The sequence below is a fragment of the Gadus macrocephalus genome, chromosome 9 (genome assembly GCF_031168955.1).
Source record: "Gadus macrocephalus chromosome 9, ASM3116895v1".
In the NCBI taxonomy this organism is placed as follows: Eukaryota; Metazoa; Chordata; class Actinopteri; order Gadiformes; family Gadidae; genus Gadus; species Gadus macrocephalus.
Window position 1 is genome coordinate 14,455,364 of NC_082390.1, and position 19,690 is coordinate 14,475,053.

The 19,690-nt window shown below is 41.5% G+C and overlaps 1 protein-coding gene across 1 annotated transcript; it reads right to left on the minus strand.

Moving 5' to 3' along the window:
* Nucleotides 1-602: 602 nt before the first annotated feature.
* Nucleotides 603-19,503, minus strand: far1 (fatty acyl CoA reductase 1). Its single transcript, XM_060060963.1, has 13 exons — nucleotides 19,398-19,503; nucleotides 13,022-13,143; nucleotides 12,532-12,648; nucleotides 12,177-12,352; nucleotides 11,786-11,965; nucleotides 11,050-11,227; nucleotides 10,873-10,917; nucleotides 10,613-10,740; nucleotides 10,457-10,524; nucleotides 9,278-9,449; nucleotides 5,953-6,082; nucleotides 5,323-5,450; nucleotides 603-3,355 (listed from the first exon to the last, which is right to left on the minus strand). The coding sequence occupies exons 2-13, from the start codon at nucleotides 13,091-13,093 to the stop codon at nucleotides 3,193-3,195; spliced, it is 1,557 nt and encodes a 518-aa protein (XP_059916946.1). The 5' UTR covers nucleotides 13,094-13,143; nucleotides 19,398-19,503; the 3' UTR covers nucleotides 603-3,192.
* Between the last annotated feature and the right edge of the window lie 187 nt (nucleotides 19,504-19,690).

Here is a 19,690-nt window from a genome sequence, read left to right on the forward strand (position 1 = left end):
CGTTATGTTGTGATAGTGTCAATAAAGACCAAATATATCTAGCTTTATATTCAAGGCAATACTTGTCTTGAAATTATACGGAGGAGGCGGGCCGTGCTGGTGTCACATACCATTGTTTGGAACGGCAGTTACTGTTTCAGAACTAGAACGGCAGTTACCGTTCCTGAACGGCATATGCCATAGTATGTCAGTGGTCGCGGTGGCACAGGCCAATAAACGATCTCGGCCTCACTGAAAATTTGGAAACTGTCTACCACTTTGCTCTGCGATTTTTAACTGTACATTGACTGGTGCCGAGTGTGGTTTGTGAGAATTGATGTGACGGTTGATTGTGTTTATTTTATCATGGTGCCGCCTTCTTGGCCAGGTCATTCTCGTAAAAGAGATTTTAATCTCAATGAATTTCTACCTGGTTAAATAAAGGATTGATGATGAGACTTTCAAATCTAGTCATGTAAGCCACTCATGTAAGTTATTGTAGTTTAGGTACTTTCCTGTGTATTGGTTATTTAGAAGTTGGCAAAAATCCAGCTATACCAGTAACCGTTACACTAGAACTAGTAAGGAAGACAGAAAGGAGGAAAGAAATGCTTCAAGAGGAATTAAATATAGTTAACTTTATTCTTTTTAAATTTACAAACAAGGCACCCATTGATTCATTTGTTTTTAAGAGGTTACCATTGACAATGCAAGAACTTGTTTAAGTCCCAATGAAAACACACACACACACACACACACACACACACACACACACATACACACAATGGCTGTCATTTGTGAGCTGCACCTCAAATAACGTGACTGTGTATGGTAATGAAATATTATGGAGAGGTGGACACCAAGAACAGAAGGCAAAAAAATATAAACAATATGGTAAAGGGGTACTCGTCCAAACCTTCCGGCTCACTTCAAGCTTAATTGATCGAGCGCAGGGGATCTTGGAGATAAGACAAGAAAGCCTAAAAGAGTAGAACAAAATCAATGGATAGAATTTGTGTGGGTTAGCAACAAGCACAATGTTTAACACGCAGGAGACAAAAATGACTTGGCAGTTAAAAAAAAAAAAAAAACATACTAAATGTGAACCCATAAGTCAAAAATATATATAATCAGCATAAAAACAAATTTTGAGAAAAGAAAAAGGGAAAACCTTCCCATCAGTAATCGATTTTAAAAGTACAAAAGCGCTGGGGTTTTTAATGGCAAATGAAAAGTCTGGATTCTTTAGATTTCCTGAATGCATAATCATGGCAATGATGCAGCTGCAACGAACAGGAAGTGATTTGTGAAAACACAAGACATGGCCATGATCCACTAACGTCTACACCCTGACATAACAGAATGTGCAAAGGCACAATAAATCCTTCTCAGTTATCAACTATTAATGTTGAAGGAACCCTGAATTACATTTTTCCCAATAATCCTTAGACAGGAGACTCCACACCGTACCAGAGCATACTAAACGGGCAGAACAACCCCAAAACTGCCCAATGATCCCACTTGCAAGACGTTGCGTCGATATAGTTGACAAAGCTGCAGAGATTGAAAAGATTTCTTAAAACAAAATGACAGACAGTGATCCGTGCAGTGAGTATTGGGAAGCTTGCCACTGTGCAAAAAAAAGTATTAAATAACATGTTGCGTAATTGGTTACATTTACAGGAAAACATTAATTGTACACAAACTGTTTACTGACAAGCAACTCGACAGTCACATTCATATCCTTGCAGTCATGTTAACATCCTTTTGTGGTAGAAAACATGTTTGCTTTTCTTTCACATTGATTTACAATTGAACCTTCAGGCATAGGTCATGCCAAGTTTTTCGCAGGAGTGCAATTTTATCCTATAAACCGTATGTCCATCACTCATCCTGCAGAAATGTCAAGGCCAGTGTCGTTCCGTTATCCACTCGAACATGAAAAACCTCTCAGTTTAGGGTTTTATTGCCCAAGTACACTTTAATGCCAGGTAAACCCATGTTAAACACTGAATACAATGACGAGTAACAAGAGAAAGGGAGGGGAATTCAACAAAAAAAGCACACCACTGCAGGGATTATGAAGGATGTGGGGTGTACATAAGGCTACACAGGTCAGCCTGTGTTCAAAGACGAGCGAGTTTTATTTGATTCCACCATGATGCAAACCCTGAAAGACATTTCCAGGTCTGAAACAACCCTGGGAAGGTTTGGACTTAGTACAGATTAATATACTTTATTGCTAAAGGTAAAATAATCGTACAAGTAGTGGACAGGAAATTGTAGATTTAAAGTGAGAATACAAGGAAAAAAAATCTGGAAAAGGGAAATTGGACCTTTAAGAAAATGTATTCAATTAGAGCATTTAAAATGGATATCATATAGGATATCAGCCAACCAGAGGCCTTTAGAAATGTATGGTTTCAAAATGATGAAAAATACAAGTCATGATAATTATACTTACAGTGCCTCAAAGGTCTAACATCCTTCCCATCAATCTCATAAGCTTTTATTTTTTTTACCTTAGGGAGGTAAATACTTGATGACCAGAGATGGATTTAAAAAAGACCAGAAAAAAATAACAAAAGAAAAGCTCTTCAAATGTATAATATATTTTTCCATAGGCACAGGTTTCAAAGAAAACACCTTGTGCTTGGTCAACATTTGTAAGCCAGCCATTGCATACTCAAAACATTTAAAGACATTACCGCTGGACACAAGGGTTTGCCCTGGTACAGCTAGAATGTGTTAATGATTCAACAAGGAGTTACAGTTGGAAAACAAGAGAGGGAGATCATCCAAAGCCAAACCCATGCAACTTTCCTAACAAATCCAAAAAGTAAATATATTCTCAACTCATTATGCATTAATGTAGACCTGGTGTTTCATTAGGAAAAGTCCAAGTGCCGCTCTTCCATCACATGAGGCTGGAACTGTGCCTAGGACCGGTGGACCAGGGAAACATTATCCATATGAAATGGGATAAATAGAGACTTCTGGAGAGATACTTTTAACTATATGCAACATTGAGCTTCCTTGGACTTTCGAGACTAGTCCCACAGTCTGTGCATGGTCATGGTGTTGAGCTGGTTTTAATGTAAACAGGTAAACATAAAAGTAGGCGGATCAGAGGGAAGGGCCCCATGCCTAGACATCTTTTCTCTCAATGCCTCCAAGTGCCAACCTTTCTTCCATCTACCTCATGCGTCTTCTTCAGTATCTCATGGTGGAGGAAGCCCGGAAGTAGGAGAGGAACTTGAAGCACAGGCTGACCACAAAGTACCAGATGTTCCTGGCCATCTGGGAGCGTGCGATGAAGACACGCCAAAAGAGCACCACCAGGATGGTGTTGAAGGCATAGCGGATGTTCCTCAGCCTGAAATTACACAAGTGCTGCTTTAGAACAGACTTGCAACTACTTTAGGGTGGATAAGGTTGGTTGAGGGGAATTACAGTACAGCCTAGTACATACACTACCATAAAACAACTTTTGTATCCCCAAAATGCATTACCGAAAAGACATGATGGCAAAACGTTTGCTTGATTGGGCGGCTCCATGGCTCCCACCACTAGCGCCCTACCCACATAGGTAATACACCAATGGATGCCGCTTTGGTAGCACAAGGTTTGCTAACCTGAGAAATGCAACATGCAGACTATTTCTGACCTTGCAAAGGTAGATCACCTTACCTGCATTATGGTAAAAAATAATTGTGTGTCTTACTGTGGAAATGTCTTAAGCAACACAGAACTTCTGACAACACTACGTTACAGTACGTTTACTTGGACCGCTTAATCCGATTACAGCCATAGTTCGATTATGCTCCTCAATTAGACAACTGCAATTGCCAGAGTATACATGGCGGTGAGAAAATCGATTCATTGCACGAAGCATGTCATGCCCCGGTACGATAGGTGGCGCTGTACGCATTTCCACTAGTGGTGATAGAGCCACCGGCTGACCTCTTTAAGTCCCCAGCAGCAACAAACTGACGGCATTCAAGAAAGATGTTTTCAGTAGACAGCTGTGTAAAAAGATGTGCCCGAAGTTACTACTTTACAACCTTGTTGATGAACAACATTTAGATAAACATGTACTTTTAATTCAGCCTTGGGTGAAATCGAAGTGCGCATGCACTAGTTGCATGCAATGGATGCATGCCCACTCCCGCAGCTGGGGATACACTTCTTATAGGGGGTAACTAGATTGGCACGACACCGGCTTCCTCCATCTCCTTCCTTTTTAAATAAATCGCTGTTTCTCGTTTTCCGACGGCGACAACAACACAACGACAATGATAAAGCAAATTAAGATTCATTTTAGCACAGTTCTTGTGAAATTATGACTATCCTTAGGTGATGCTCATTCGTTATAGTTGAACACGAAATGTGTGCATCAAGGTTCCATCCGACAACTTGCCTGTGCGGTCCCATTATGTTTCTATAGCGTTGGAGAACTGCCACTCTTCATACAGACTAGGGCCCGACCGATTAATCGGCCTGCCGATTTAATCGGCCGATTATAGCCTTTTTGAAAATAATCGACATCTGCCAAAAAGACGCCGATTACAACCGATTTTTTTTTATTTTTTTTTAGAAATGTTATTGCACTTAGTATCCAGATTGCGCTCCTACTCGCCTAGCTAACTAACAACTTTAGCTGGAGTAAAAAAGAGGAGATTGAATTTTACCGTACAACATGAAAGCACGCTCGCTCAGGCAGCTGCGCGCTCACCTCACCGATGTACACAAGACGCGTTGTTTGAGCATGTTGTGCCTGTTTTTCTTTAGGTCCCAGGCCATGTTAATTTGTTATACTGTAGAATCTAACGGTGAGACCATACTGCTCAGCCCGCACGTGTTAGTCACTGCTCACGAGTTCAGCACATTGGGAGTTTGTTATTTATTATACATTTTAAATTACACTCATTTTTGACTGTAAATGTATTCTAAAACACTCAAAGGTTCTGCATTCAATTCACATATTTGTCAAACGTGTTTAAAGTATCAAAAACTACGTTTTATATGCTTTTTTTTTTTTTTTTTTTTTTTTTTTAATCGGCCGATTAAATCGTAATCGTAATTTTTCTCTGAAAATAATCGGCATCGGCACTCAAAAATCAATATCGGTCGGGCCCTAATACAGACTATCCATTAGGAAGGCTTTTCCGATGGATCATGGCAAAGCAGGAACTATCTGGGCATGTGTGGATCAGTGAGTGATCAATGTAAGGACAGACAAAGTTAAACTCCAACATTTGAATTTAGCTCCAGTGAATAAGTAGAGTCTAGTCATGAGTGGTTTAAACCAGAGTTGGTCATGTGGGCCCGGTCTAGACTCACTTGTTGAGATGTTTGCGTGCAGCGGGGAGTCCCGACAGGTCCTCGTTGAGGACGTACTTCTTGGTGCCCATGCAGTAGCTCTCCATGTACTCTGCCCAGTTCAGCTGGCGCACGTCAAAGTTAAACACCTAGCAACAGAAGGTAGAGGAGTTGGTCATATCTAGTGGGAACAAGGACTCAAGTCTCATGTCAACACGGGCCTCTTCTGCGGTTGGTAAGGAAAACAAAGATCCATTGTACTACTTAGCCTAGACATTGCGAAACACTTGCAATGTCAGCAGTGGTCTCCTCATCTTAAAAAATGAATAATGTTCTCCACTATAGACATCTAGACAAGGAATATGTATTTGAAAGCAGGTTCACAAGACCAAGAGTGGAGCAGAAATGCAAGCTTTCACCCACTGTCCTGATCATTTAAATTCCAGCAGATACAAGAACAGGCCAAGACAATACGTCTATTCAGTGTTGATCTGAGTTTCAACGCTGAATCACACCATTGTAAATAAGACACACTCCCATCTCAGTGTTCGTGTCGGCCGTTTCTATACACACACGCCCAAGGATACAAAATAGCATGTATTGAAGACTGAAGAGATTATATCCATGAAGATTAATTAATTAAAGTGTCACCTTCTTATCTTCTGGGCTCATTCGAGCCATGAGCATACTCAGGTTCTCAGTGTTCCAGACCCAGGAGTTGCTGGTGAAGTACTCCAACACCATCATGGCTTTGTGCAGACGATTGATCGTCTTCATCATCCTGGAAGTCAGTAGGACAGGACCAAGATTAATGGAGAATAGAGAATTACAGCGGGGAATCGAGTGATTCAGTTCAATTGGGCGAAAGGATGTGGTCAGCATAGGTTGTGAGGGGTGAAGGGGGCCAGAGTTAGAGGAGGTGGGTAAAGAGTGAATAGAGATGGGTTGGGTATTGGAGGAGAGGATAGGGTAAAAGGGTCTGCAACAAGATAATCATGCCAGCGAAAGCGGTTGGTCCAAGGGAATTTTGTTTAATAATTAAATTTCATTTCTAAAATGAAATCTCCGTTATAGCCATTTTGCTCTCTGTATGCTTTGACTGCTGCACAAAATTATTAGACAATTTTGAGTATGCTTTTCTCAGCCTTGCTTTGGATAAAAGATGAATCCCAATTTCTGGTTTATTTAGTCATCCAGTGGTAAAAAAAATCAAGTATCGCCATGGAGACACCGCTTCTCCCCTTCTTCCGTGTGGAAGATACTCAGGACCTCGGTTGACATGCAGACACGAGCAGCTCAACCCCTTAACATGGCTATATTGAACCACTGATAAGTACCCATAGGGGCCTTGCACTTCTTTGGTTTGAAATGTATGGCTATATTGAACCACTGATAAGTACCAATAGGGGCCTTTCAGTTCTTTTGAAATGGTGTCAAGGGTGTCTCGCAAATACTTTGATTACGGGATTCAAAAGGACATTAATCAGTCCATATAGAGGTGAGGAGGAAATGGCCTCAGGGGAACGTATCCCACTTGTGTAGAGCAACTGCATCTAGGCCACCATCACTGAAAAGTAGCTCCACAGACCACCGAGCCGCTACCAGAGATCCATTCATGAAGACTATGCCCTTTAAATAAAAGGTTATTGGTTTGGATCATTTGAATACTGACATTGATGCAGCAATAAACATACATAATGCAGCGCTTAATCAGTGCATTAATTAATGACATCCGAGCATTAGAATGTTGAATAAATTAAAGGGGCAGTAATTGGTACCTATATTCCAATCAAATGATGAAAGCTGTAATAAAATCCAATCAAATAAGAATGAATTTTATTGAATTAATTATTCAACACCGCAAAAGCTCAATGTTATAAGTATAGTGAAATTCCAACAATCTACTCAGAAAAGAACACGCACCATTTCTGCATAATGATGCACGCCTGAAATAACTCCGGCTTGCAATTAACTTTTCTATTTTCTGAAAATGCCACTCACTTCAGCAGGCCATTTATTGTGTTCAGCAGGACAAACACTTGACACTGGAGCCAATTATGGTCTGCAATCAATAGACTGCAATTGCTGTCACATCCTGAACACAACATGGATTTAGTCAAACCCTAAAGGCCCATGGCTTCACAAATACCGAATGAGTAAGGGATAACTGTAAATTCATGTTGCCAACATGGCTTTTCCAAAAAAAACATACAAAAGCCAATCTCATGAATAGAAAAAACAAAACAATTAAACCACAAAAAGGTCCCAATGCAAATCTGGCTAAAGTACATTCCCAGGTAAATGCAGGGCGGTGCAATGTAAATCAAACTCATGCTTGCAGAGACAAACATTTGCAGTCATGATAAAGATGTTAGCTTCCCTTTAACAAAGCCCAAGTCCAGGCCATTCCATGAGGTAACAAGCACCGCAAACGCAGCCCTTCTCACCGTTACCCTTCCTAACCCGACAACCGTCACTAGGGATGCACCGATACTGATACTTGGGAGGCCAATACCACTTTACACAAAGTGCCGTAACATTTAAGAGCCAGTGAACCCATAACTTATTTTTTTCCGTGGTAATTTGTTATATACATGATAGTCAAGGCTGTAATCTATTCCATTTCATCTTGTGTGTAGCTCTATCTGGGCAGGGGTTGACTGCGACATCCAAAAGAAAGTTGAGCATTTCGGAAACGTATTGTATACCGCAACTGTGTGTGGATGGTGAGGCTCCGTCTGAGCAGAGATTTATTCAATACCAACTTCCAAGGGTGGGGCTTCCCAGACATGGAGAATAACCCTATGCGTGTGTGTGGAGGGCGAAGCTCTGTCTGAGCAGAGGTTTATTTCCATGTCTGAGGGTTGGGCTTTACGGACACAATGTACCTCACTACCGTGGGCCACGCATTTCGAATACAACATCACTAATACGACTGTACGAAAAAAGCATCAAGGTTAGCGTGGGCAGTACCCATCAGAATAACACAATCCCTTTTCCTAGAACTCACAGCCCCTAGTGTTTGAATTCCTGCTGAGTCACTGGATCGCTGGCTCTTTAAACTGCACTAGTATTATTAAGTACTCTGTTTAAGTACTCTGTACACAAACGCAAGGACTTGTATTTAGTCTGAGAAGGTGTAATCGGTGCATCCCTAACCGTCACACAATAAAAAAAAACACCCCTTAGTGAAAAGCGGTTGGTGGAGCAGGTGAAGCCCGATGGGGTTCCCGGTGAGGGAACAGGACAGGTCCAGCCTTACCGGGGCTCACGGCCGGTCAGACCAAGGTAACCGTCATGGATCAGTGCGGGCAGCTTGTGGCTGACCATTATCCAGTACTGATTGGTAAAGGGATTGGAGCGTAGATTGAGATTGGGCCTTCTGAAGGCACGTTCTAAGGGGTTGATCTTGAAGCTCATGTTTACAGAGGTCTCTGCAGGAGACAAGACACATACATCACAAGACAAGGAGACAATGGGATGAGACGATGAGGATGTGCTCAATTCTTTGACGCTCAAGCCATCAAATGCATGGTCCTAAAACCATCGACCCGTTGATACAGTTTACTAAGGAGGTCCAAATAGTCACCAACAAGAAGGCCGTTACCCTTGACTATAGGACATTACAGCCGATGCAGTGACAACTACCATCTGAAATCAGGTCTCCAAAGAACCAAAGTGTCCTTCAGGGCATTTTGGAAACACAGCAACAAAAAAATAAAAATGAAATACACCATGAAGAAAACCAAAGTAAAGAATGTATAACCCATCCTGTACATGTACAATGGGTTGTACATCCTTAAGCTCCCAAAGCGACAACCAAGAAGAGTCACGTGACATTTAGCGCTGGCAGTGAGATTATTGTGAGAGGTATAAGTAAAGAGGCAAAGCACATTAGAGGTGAAACAGCAGAAGGTACACGGAATGGGGAGGCACAGGTTTGGTGGACGACTTAAGTCGGCGGGGTCAAGTTTACCTTGGCTCTCGTCCAATCAACCTGAGGTACAGATCATAGAGGAAAGCTGGAGCCTTGTGGCTCACGGCAATCCAATACTGATTGATTAGGTGATTTGTTGTGAGATTAACATTGGGACGTCTGAAAGCCTGCTCAAGCGGGTTCCTCTTGAACGTGGATATTACATGGTGCTCTGAGGAACAAAAGGTGTGGAATGACATGACAACGGTTACCAAGGCCACACCAAGAGTAAAACATGACAATTTATCGAGTCAAAGCGCTTGGTTCAGATCCGTTCCATATCACTAAACATTAGGGAGTCCACCATTTTTGTACGTTACACATTTGTCCAGCTGATTTATTTAGCTCATGACAGTTATTTATGCTGAACATTCCATGCCATAAATTAAGTCTATAAATATAAAGGATTATTTTCATTCTCCACTCTACAGAATGCCAGGCACGATATTTAAATGAAACGTATACGCTTCCAATGTATACGCTTCCAACGTATACGCTTCCATCTGGTTTAACAAGTCAAGCAGCTTTTGGTTATTTATTTTTCTTTAAGAACCGGCACATGCAAACAATAGTTGTTGCAGACCTCGTTGAAGACCTCGTTCACCTTAGTAACGAGTCAACAAAAAGACTGACCCATTTCCTCAACTCGAGGTGCCTTCACACCAAAACCGTAGCAAATTTTTCACAAAGAGAACAACAACGCAAAATTGGCATGATTCAATTTGCTCGAACGACGTGATCACGCCTTATTCTCGGGATTTGTAATATTTTAACTTCGGCACGAATTTGACATAATGCGTCACCAAACGCCCTGAAGTCCTGATTGCATGACAAAGCAGCAGTCATCCAGACACAGCTCTTGGAGAGGACCAGTACAAGAGTTGGTGTCATGGTGGTTATCCCGCCCACGGCTGGCGGAGAGAGACGTTCTTGGCGCGAGTAACCACTTGCATTCATGCGGTCAATGTTTTTTTAAAGTCACTTTGCTTTTGGTGTGAAGACGGCTTACTATGCACCACAACAGATAGGCATCACTTAAAAAACAAGACGTTGAATGAACTTGTACATTTCATGTCGTACGTTTATCATTAATTTTTTTTTTGTGATTTACTACTTCCATCAACTCCAAAAAACAACAAAATAGTATCGCCATTTCGATCCACAAAAAATAAAGCTTACCAACTTCTCCCCAGCGGAAGGGGTTAATTCCCCCAGTGGTGCAGTTGTACACCATGATGTTCTTGGGCCTGTTCACAGAAAGGGCAATAAGTAAACCGTGTGGACTATGGAGCGAGTGGGGACCGTCATGAGTGGGTGTGCGTGCGTGTGTCGGACCTGTTGTGCATCTGTGCTCCAGAGTACCAGGCGGCCGCCAGCGTGGTGTTGATGACCACGTCCACCGGCACCAGGTCCGCCACCGCGTCGTTGGCGGCCCGCATGGTCCGCAGGATGCCCTTACCGGCCTGGTTATCATGAGGGAAGGGATGAGGGCCATGCAGACAACTAGTGGAACACGTATATAATAAATCTAATAAAAGACATTGAAAAGAAGAAATATGCTTCACGCATGTCGTCTTTCTGTGGTTGATACTTACAGCAATGAATATTCCACTGGGTCCATTAAAGTTATCAATCCACCCCTAAATAAAATGAATAAATATTGATGGATGAACACATTGGAGAAGATTATACAATTCAATTCTGTGCACTAGTAGTGTATTTCTAACAAGACAAATGTTGGCATAATCTTGGCATGTCTGGGGCTGACTCACAGGGAAGGGCTCCTTCCAGCTGGCTCCCACTATGGAGGGTCTGACGATGGCCACGTTCAGGCTCCCGGCCTCCTGCTGCACCAGGTGCTCAGCCAGGGCCTTGGTGAAGGTGTAGGTGTTGGGGCGCTTCCCGAGCAGCTTGGGAGTCAGCGCTGACACCATCTTCTCATCCATCCAGCTGGAGGGAGAACGTGCGTTATTCCATTACGTAGAGCTGCAACAGGTAGGCGGGTTTGACTTGGCTGCAATCCAAGCAATTTTCAACCCACACAACTGCTAATAATTGTATCTTCATTTCACTGGGTGAGAGCAATCCCGTGATGCAATCATTCATATTGATGAGCACTCAGGACTAAAATGACTTCTTCTGATTGGCCCAACTAGCAGGATCTTAATTAGGACTGCAACGTGTAAAAACCTTTACTGCACTATAGTGGCGTGGCTCCCTATTGTGCTTGCTGCATTACTGACCTAAATAATCCTATGAACCGTGCATGCAGCTGTTACCAACTGAAGAACAGAAGGGAGGAATACGTTAATAAAAAAATTTAGTTGAATAATGAGTCCTTTCTATCTAAATGTTTTTTCTGCATCATTTGGCCAAGCAGGCGTTTGGTATGACATCATATCTGACATGTCAGCCAACCAGAAACCGGGCATTACATGATTTAGGTCTTCTGCTGCTTACAAAATGCCCAAGTGTCCAGCAGTAACCGACGACCATTGATGAACTTACTCCAGGCTCTCAATGAGCTTCCTGTAGTCGACGGGTGGGGTATAGACCACTTCCTCGATGAGCTCCCGGTCACAGTTGGCGTAGGCTGTGGAGACGTGGAGAAACACCTCCAGGTGCTTCATACTGTGGGCCAGCGTCACCATCTTCTGGGTGGCCAAGACATTCAGTTGAAATGCATCCCTAAAAAAGGAGGACAAATGGCTATGAAAGGAGTCAACTCTTGTGTAAATCATTATCACTAGGCAGATCTTTTCCATTCTTAAAAAAATTGAATCTAGATATATTTGAATACAAATGCTCTGAAATACATTTGTTTCTGGTTTATATTCATGAGAGGACCAATATATTCATAAGAGACACATTAAAATCAAGCCCAGCGATATCAACTCACTTGAGAGGCTCATTAAAGCGAACAGTGGCGGCCCAGTGGAAGACGATGTGGATGTGTTCGGCCAGGGTGGCCTGGTCCTCTTTGCTGAGGTTCAGGTCCTTCTGTGTGAGGTCGCTGTTCACTGCAATGATCTTCTCCGCAAAATCTGGCTGCTCCTCCTGCAACCTGTCAAACAACTGACAATGCAAACCAAATGCTGTGAGGAAAACCGGATTCCAGGGAGGTCATTTTGATCATTTTTAAGCAATCGCAAAATAAATTGAGAAAAAAAAAGAAAAAAAAGGTCCTTCTCTTTGATAGTAATCAATGCAGACAGTTATTCTCTCATTGAAGTGGTAAAGGACTGGATGGTCACCTTGGAGTTGATGACGTCTGCGATGCGGGTCTGGGGAGACTGGCCCGCTTTGGGCCGGACCATCACGTAGACGGAGCGCACCTGCGGGCAGGACCTCAGCAGCTTCTCCAGGAGCACCTGGAACCCAAGGCCAGGGAACCTCAAACCAAGGGTCTTTACTTCAAAAGCATTAAGCAGCAAATGTTTGGCGTTTGTACTTGTTAAATGACTTTGATAAAGCAATTATCCATGTGTAATTAAATTATTTACAGCTGATCGACTAACCGGCGCAGCTCTACTACTGAAGCATAAACAAAAGTTAATTAGAACATGGTGCAACCGATAAATATTTACACCTAGATTTAATTTCCTTCAATTCGACTGGCCAATACTGAATAGGTCTTTAAGACTTTAGAGAATCAATATTTTTTTGCAATGTACATCACGAATGGAGACCCAGAGTTGACCCAGTGCAGAATTGTTGACATTTATCCAGCCCTGATGGACCTACCTTGCCCATGAAGCCAGTTGCACCGGTGATCAGCACATTCTTTCCGGCATAGTATTCTGGGATGCTCACCATGATGACAGCCCTCCAATTTTAATTTGGACAAAAGCTTTTAAAAAGTTCACCTGAAAACCAAACAAGAATTAGTTTAACGTCAGCTAGCCTTTTTCATTCACCAAATTCGAAAAAGGTATTCAGAAAGGATCAAACCACACCGAAATAAATTGACAGAATTAATAAATTCTGAATCAATTGACACCTATACAGCAAGAACAACTATTTGCAGAGAGAACTTCAAACAGTAGCCCGTGGCAAGTTAGTCATATAGAGGCTTATCAGTATTGGTCAATGCAGAAGTCATTCACGGGGCTCCTGATATCAGATATTGAGGTTTAACCATTTACAGAGGTGGTAGGCCAATTGAGATAGGCAAATAAACCAGTAGCTAGTTAACAGATAAAGTATCCAATAGGCCTACTAGGCATCATAAAACCAAGGCCATAATAAATATACGTATTCAACATTATCTGCCATACCATTGCATACAACTAACAGGATGCCAGTTGAGGAAAGATATCACCCTAAAGTCTGACTTTAATATTGGTCATTGGGCAAAGTATTTCAGGTAAGAAGGTGCGTTTGTTAATTAACTTCTAATGCAGGGTGAGACAGCACAGACCAGCCATACTTTTCTGGCTGGTATCATTAGCAGAAGATAACACTGCACATACTGGTACATTATTTTGGGGTGGATTGCCTTTGTAGTTTGCATTAATACAACATACGTGTTACTTGAAGACTGCATGTAGTGCCCCTAAGGCCTAAAAAGCACTCTACTTGTAACCTGAAACGAGTATAAGATACACAACTGTTGAGTGTTATGCTGACATTCACAGAAATTAGTACCCCACTACCATATGAACAGCCAGGGCCCTATTTTAACGGTCTGAAACGCAAGTGAGAAGCGCCAAGTGCAAGTAGCTTTGTGGGTGGTTCTATGGCGATGTTGCCATTTTACCGGTGCATAAATGGCTCTAAAAAGGGTTGGTCTGAAGCAGCCTAATTACCCTTAGGTGTGGTTTGGGCGTAACGTGCAATAAACCAATGAGAGTGGCCATCTCCCATCCCCTTTAAGAGCCATGAGCGCATTTGAATCTGACGAGTTGATATTTTGACAGCGCTTTTGCAGTCTCCGATGAGACAGATGCATGACTGCATGAATTTCAAACTTCAAATGGCTCCGTTTATTGCCAAATAATATGGCCTCATTCACATATGGAATAACGTTTTCTTCCACAACTTCAGAAACACTGAGTCGCAATACATTAACAAACATCGTTTCTTACCAGTATGTTATGCATTATCGTTATCGACTTGTGTTCCTAATATGCATGTTTACCCCCGTTAATATACATTGCCATGGACTGTATTATGCGTTACGTGTTTAGTTTGCGTGTGTTTAAACAGATGGACGCACACACTCGCGCCCGCTTCCATTAATTATTTTACACATAAACACACGTGCGCCCGCATTCATTCATTCTTTTTATCCCTCACTCACGGTAAAACAATCTCACGATCAAATACTCATCAATCCTAAAAGATATGGGCTTATACACGATGTCTGCGTCAAGAAAATATGAGTTTGCTGTACGGTGTTTGCAGATGCATTGATTTAAAAGTACAATTTATTACCGCTGTATCAGCCGTTCTTTCCCAAATAATTTACCAAGAATGTGCACTAGATGAGAGAAGCAAAGTGAATGGGCGAGGTGCACAAGCAACATTATGCAAGCAACCTTAAAATAGCATCTGAACAACGCGCCACTGACTTTAAACCAGGTATTTCCTGGTTTGTGGTGCAATTGTTTTCTGAAACTGCAAAATAGCACCAGGGAACGTTTGCGCCAGAACACGCCTCCTCCTTTCGCTGAACCGCCCCTTGGGGCGCAAGATCATTCCCTAATTTACCGACGAGTGGCGCAGGAGGGAAAAGAACACTCTGCGCCAGTTGCAAACTAGCAACGACACATGTGTCAGTGTAGACAGTAAATTGCGCCGGATGCAAGATAGGGCCCCCAGAGTTCTATCAGCCAAAAAATATTCCACAATATGACGGGATTATACTAGTCGGAAAGTTAACACTAAATAAAGTGCAACATATGTTGAGTTTGTGTTGGCAACACAATATCTGGAGTGGCCAAGATAGTCCATTAATACAATTGTGTGTATTAACTCAAATATCGCCATGCTTTTGTAACATCCCCAACTGGCTTCCCAGGTACACATACTGGGAAATATAGGCACCTGCATGAGTGATAAGTAGTGTAAATAGTAGAAAAATAAAAGGCTATGTTGTCAAAAGAAGGCGTTTCCTTTCCACCAAGACAAATGAGGGGCCGGTGACTATACAAATATATAATTAACCAAAGTTCCGTTCTTGCATTGTAAGGGTCTCAAAATGTGTCTCAAACCAACCACAACCCAGTAGTCTGAACTGTGTCAAATTTTAATTTGGACAAAGATAATAAATGGCCTTCTAACGTTTTTTCAGAAAGGCAAGGCAAGGCAACTTTATTTATGTAGCACTTTTCATAAACCTTTCAGAAAGGATAGTCAACCATTACATTTGCTATATGGAGCACATTATGTGAAATGCCAACACATTTCGCAGGAACCTAATGGTATACATAGCTACCTATATATATATATACCTGGTACAGATAGGCTTATCTTGTGAACTACAATTCAAACTCTTAAAGCTCTGAGGCAATGTTGGAGACCAATGACACACATCCATTTCTCCAAAAGCCGGAAACACACACACACACACACACACACACACACACACACACACACACACACACGCTGGAAAACCAGTTCTATAAATTTGCTTCTTGTCCATTATGGTTTGCTATTCAAAGAGAACGGTGCAACAGCCAAGGGAACAGCACACATTTAAGCCACCTTTAATGAATTTTAGAGGCCTGATTTTAATAGACAGGAATGTGCCTTCAATAATTCAGGCCAGGGATTTAGAGATTCCGCTTTTCCACAGAGCAAGTACTTGCATTTGGTTACTTTGGGAATTCGAACACTGAGATCTTAAAAAATGCAACACACACACACACACACACACACACACACACACACACACACACACACACACACACACACACACACACACACACACACACACACACACACACACACACACACACACACACACACACACACACACACACACACACACACACACACACACACCTGGCCGATGACGCAGATGTAGGGTTTGCTGCAATGCATGTATTTCTAAGTCCCCGGCTTCAACTGTAAGATTGCCTAACCAACCACAGCAAAAAAAACAATGACACAGATTCTGAAAAAAACCAGTTTGGGAAGAAATCAAAACTGACCAAAGCAAACAATTGATCAAGGATGCAGAAGTGATGCAGATGTTTGACCCGTCATTCCCCAAAAGAAAATGTAGCATATGCATATTTAAAAGGTTGTAAAGTAACAAATGTTTTTTTAAAAAAGACAGCAAATGGAATGACTGAACACAATGATCAGATTATGAAATTATTTGAATAGATGTGAAAATGCATTGTATGTGCTCATCAAACTGAATTAGAAAAAAAATTCAAAAGGCAGTTGAAGTAAGGTTTATAACCTGAGCTTAAGAAAAGAGGTGTGATATTTGAGTCACACTTTAATTGGATGAGCTTGACAACTGAATGCAAGTGCAACCATGCTATCAGGACCAGCTTTAGCACTGGACCAAGTAAACACAGACCTTTCACGTTGAATAATGGATCAACACAGTTTGTGCACTATTCAGAATAATTAATATACTACTTGCAACTAGAGAAAACTATGGAGGAATAATATGCAATCCACATTTGGCATTTATCAATGCTCACTTAACTTTTCAATTCACACAATTGACAATCCCCTGCTCAAGCAAGAAAAAATATCTGTCTCATTCGTGTCCGTTACTATGCTCTATGTATTTTGAGCGTCCTTCTCCAATAGACTTGCCAAACAGGTCAGGTTATTTACTAGTTTTTTTAAGGTTAGATGACAATGTCAGAATTATGGCAAGCCGAATTGTCATTTATTAACTAAGTTTGACTATCCGGAAATTACATTGCAGATATCTGCAATTCAGTTTCGCCTAGTCAAAACTAACATTTCGGATATCCGCAACTACATTCCTCCTATCCGCAATTGTCATTTCAGATATCTACAAAGACATTCCTCCTAGGCGAAATTGCGTCATTTTCGCCATTCATGTCTATGGGGTTTCTCATTGCGGATATCTACAATTCAGTTGCGGATATCCACTTTGTGAATTACGGATATCTGCAACTGAATTGTAGATATCTGTAATTCCAGTTTGAGATATCTACAATTTGATTCTGACTAGTCATAATTCCAGTTCAAGATATCTTCAATTCACCTCAATTCAAGATATCTACATGTCCCTTTTCAGATATCTTAAATTAAGTTTTGACTAGGCGAAATGAAGTTGTAGATATCTCTAACTGGAGTTACGACTAGTCAAAATGACGTTGTAGATATCTCTAACTGGAGTTACGACTAGTCAAAATGACGTTGTAGATATCTATTATCAAGTTATAGATATCTTGAAAGGAATTTTGATTAGAGATATCTACAATTGTAGATATCTTTAACTTTCATTCTGCCTAGGCGAAACTGAATTATAGATATCTTGAATTCGAGTTTTGACTAGGCGAAATGACGTTTCAGATATCTGTAATGACGTTTCAGATATCTGTAATGACAAATTATAGGACCGTTTACTTTAAGCGGGAGCGGAGCAGCTCCTTGTTCAATCATCATTCACACAATTCACTGATTACATCGCTCCATATTTTCTCGTGATCTTTTCGATCACAGCCAACGCCATGACTGCTCCTTTCTTATTCCATTCGGAAATGAACCCACTTCTTCTTTGATTATGGCGGCAAGGGGAAATTACGTATTTCTGGATATCTAAAACGTAATGCCCAACACTCAAATGACGTTTGAGATATCTTTAACTTTCATTCTGCCTAGGCGAAACTGAATTACAGATATCTGCAATTGTCATTTAAGATGTGTGACGAGTTGAATGTCGTTTTCCGTGAAGTCATTGCAGATATCTGTAATTCAGTTTCGCCTAGTCAAAACTGAATTACAGATATCTCTAACAGTCGTTTCGACTAGTCAAAACTACATTACAGATATCTCTAACTGTCGTTTCGACTAGTCACAACTACATTACAGATATCTTGAATGAAGTTGTTGATATCTACAATGTAAATTCCGGATAGTCAAGCTTAGTTAATAAATGACAATTCGGCTTGCCATACAGAATTCATGAAAGATTTTGGCAAACAACATGCAAGTTGCCAGAGCTGCTCTTCTCAGGCAAAACAAACATTGGCTTTGAGGTTAGGATAGGACAGTTAAGAGAAGGGCTTGACATCCACACGTGAGGCGATGAGAGACAACCGAATTGTTCTTTAACGTTTCAAGAAACTCCAGAAGTATAAAGCTTAATTTAATGCTCAACCTACGCATTCATCAAACTACATGATGGCACCCAGTTGGCTTTGTCTAGTAAAACAAATGCGTTGTTATGCGCGATTAACTGGATTTTACCAAAGGAAAATGCATAACTGTCTAATAAGAGACATTTGTAGAATAACTAAAATGTAGAGCTCCAATTGAGAGTAGATTCAACGGATCCCGTGGTGCCAATCACACACAGCTGGCGCACATCATTACAAAAATGACAACCCCGGCATTGTGCTTCGTTTTCTTAAACATTGAATGCCATCACAAGAGTGTCCACCGATATTTCACCAAGAAGCCTTGAAATCATCAGGGGGAAACAGATTGAATGTGAACCAGCCTAGATCCTTAGCTGTTTTGTGATGAAATGCTAGGGGTGGCTAAAAGAAGTATGTCGTGGTATCCATTAGTACGGTGCTATGACGCGACACTAGTTATTGTGCTAAACTGCTCCTTCAATGGCAGCAGTAAGACATTTGACCCCTTCTGTCCTTCCACTTGGACAACGTAACCACTCAGTTGTGGGTATTTTCCGCGGTGTATTGAAAGATGTGACTTCAACTACCCTGTTTGTTTGGAGCTCCTCCCGACTAACGTTACCAACCCCTCCCTCTGTTGCGCATCCTTTCCACGACTGCCTCTGTGCAATGCACGCAATGGAGCCCAAGCTATACTCGGTTATTCATATCAAGACATTGCTTTCCGAGATCAAATACGATCTCAGAATACGAGTAAAAATGCTTCAGAATCGGTTGAAACACACGCGTACCTAGAATATCGACAAATAACTGCTTACCCGGATGAAAACGTGTGAATGAAACCCGCGTGTCCTGTGTGGTGCGAGCAGCGTCAGCTCGAGTCTCGAGAACAGGAAACATGAAGGGTGGTGGAGTCATTTAGCGAGCGTGACGTCAGCACCGCTTCCCCAAATAACGTTGATTCAGATTCCTGTTACTATTATGTTATACTGCACTGTTAATCACAAATCATTATGCTTCCACCAGCCTTTTTTATACATGTATTCCGAACTGAATGTTTTCAGCTATCCATTCCTTTATTCATTGAATCGATATTTTTCTAGTTTCTTAA

Coding starts and splice junctions, on each gene's coding strand:
- far1 (XM_060060963.1), bottom strand. CDS start 13,093: ATGGTGAGCATCCCAGAATACTATGCCGGAAAGAATGTGCTGATCACC. Junction 11,966..12,176: donor CGCTTTAATGAGCCTCTCAA/GTGAGTTGATAT, acceptor CTCCTTTTTTAG/GGATGCATTTCAACTGAATG. Junction 10,918..11,049: donor GCTGGAAGGAGCCCTTCCCT/GTGAGTCAGCCC, acceptor CATTTTATTTAG/GGGTGGATTGATAACTTTAA.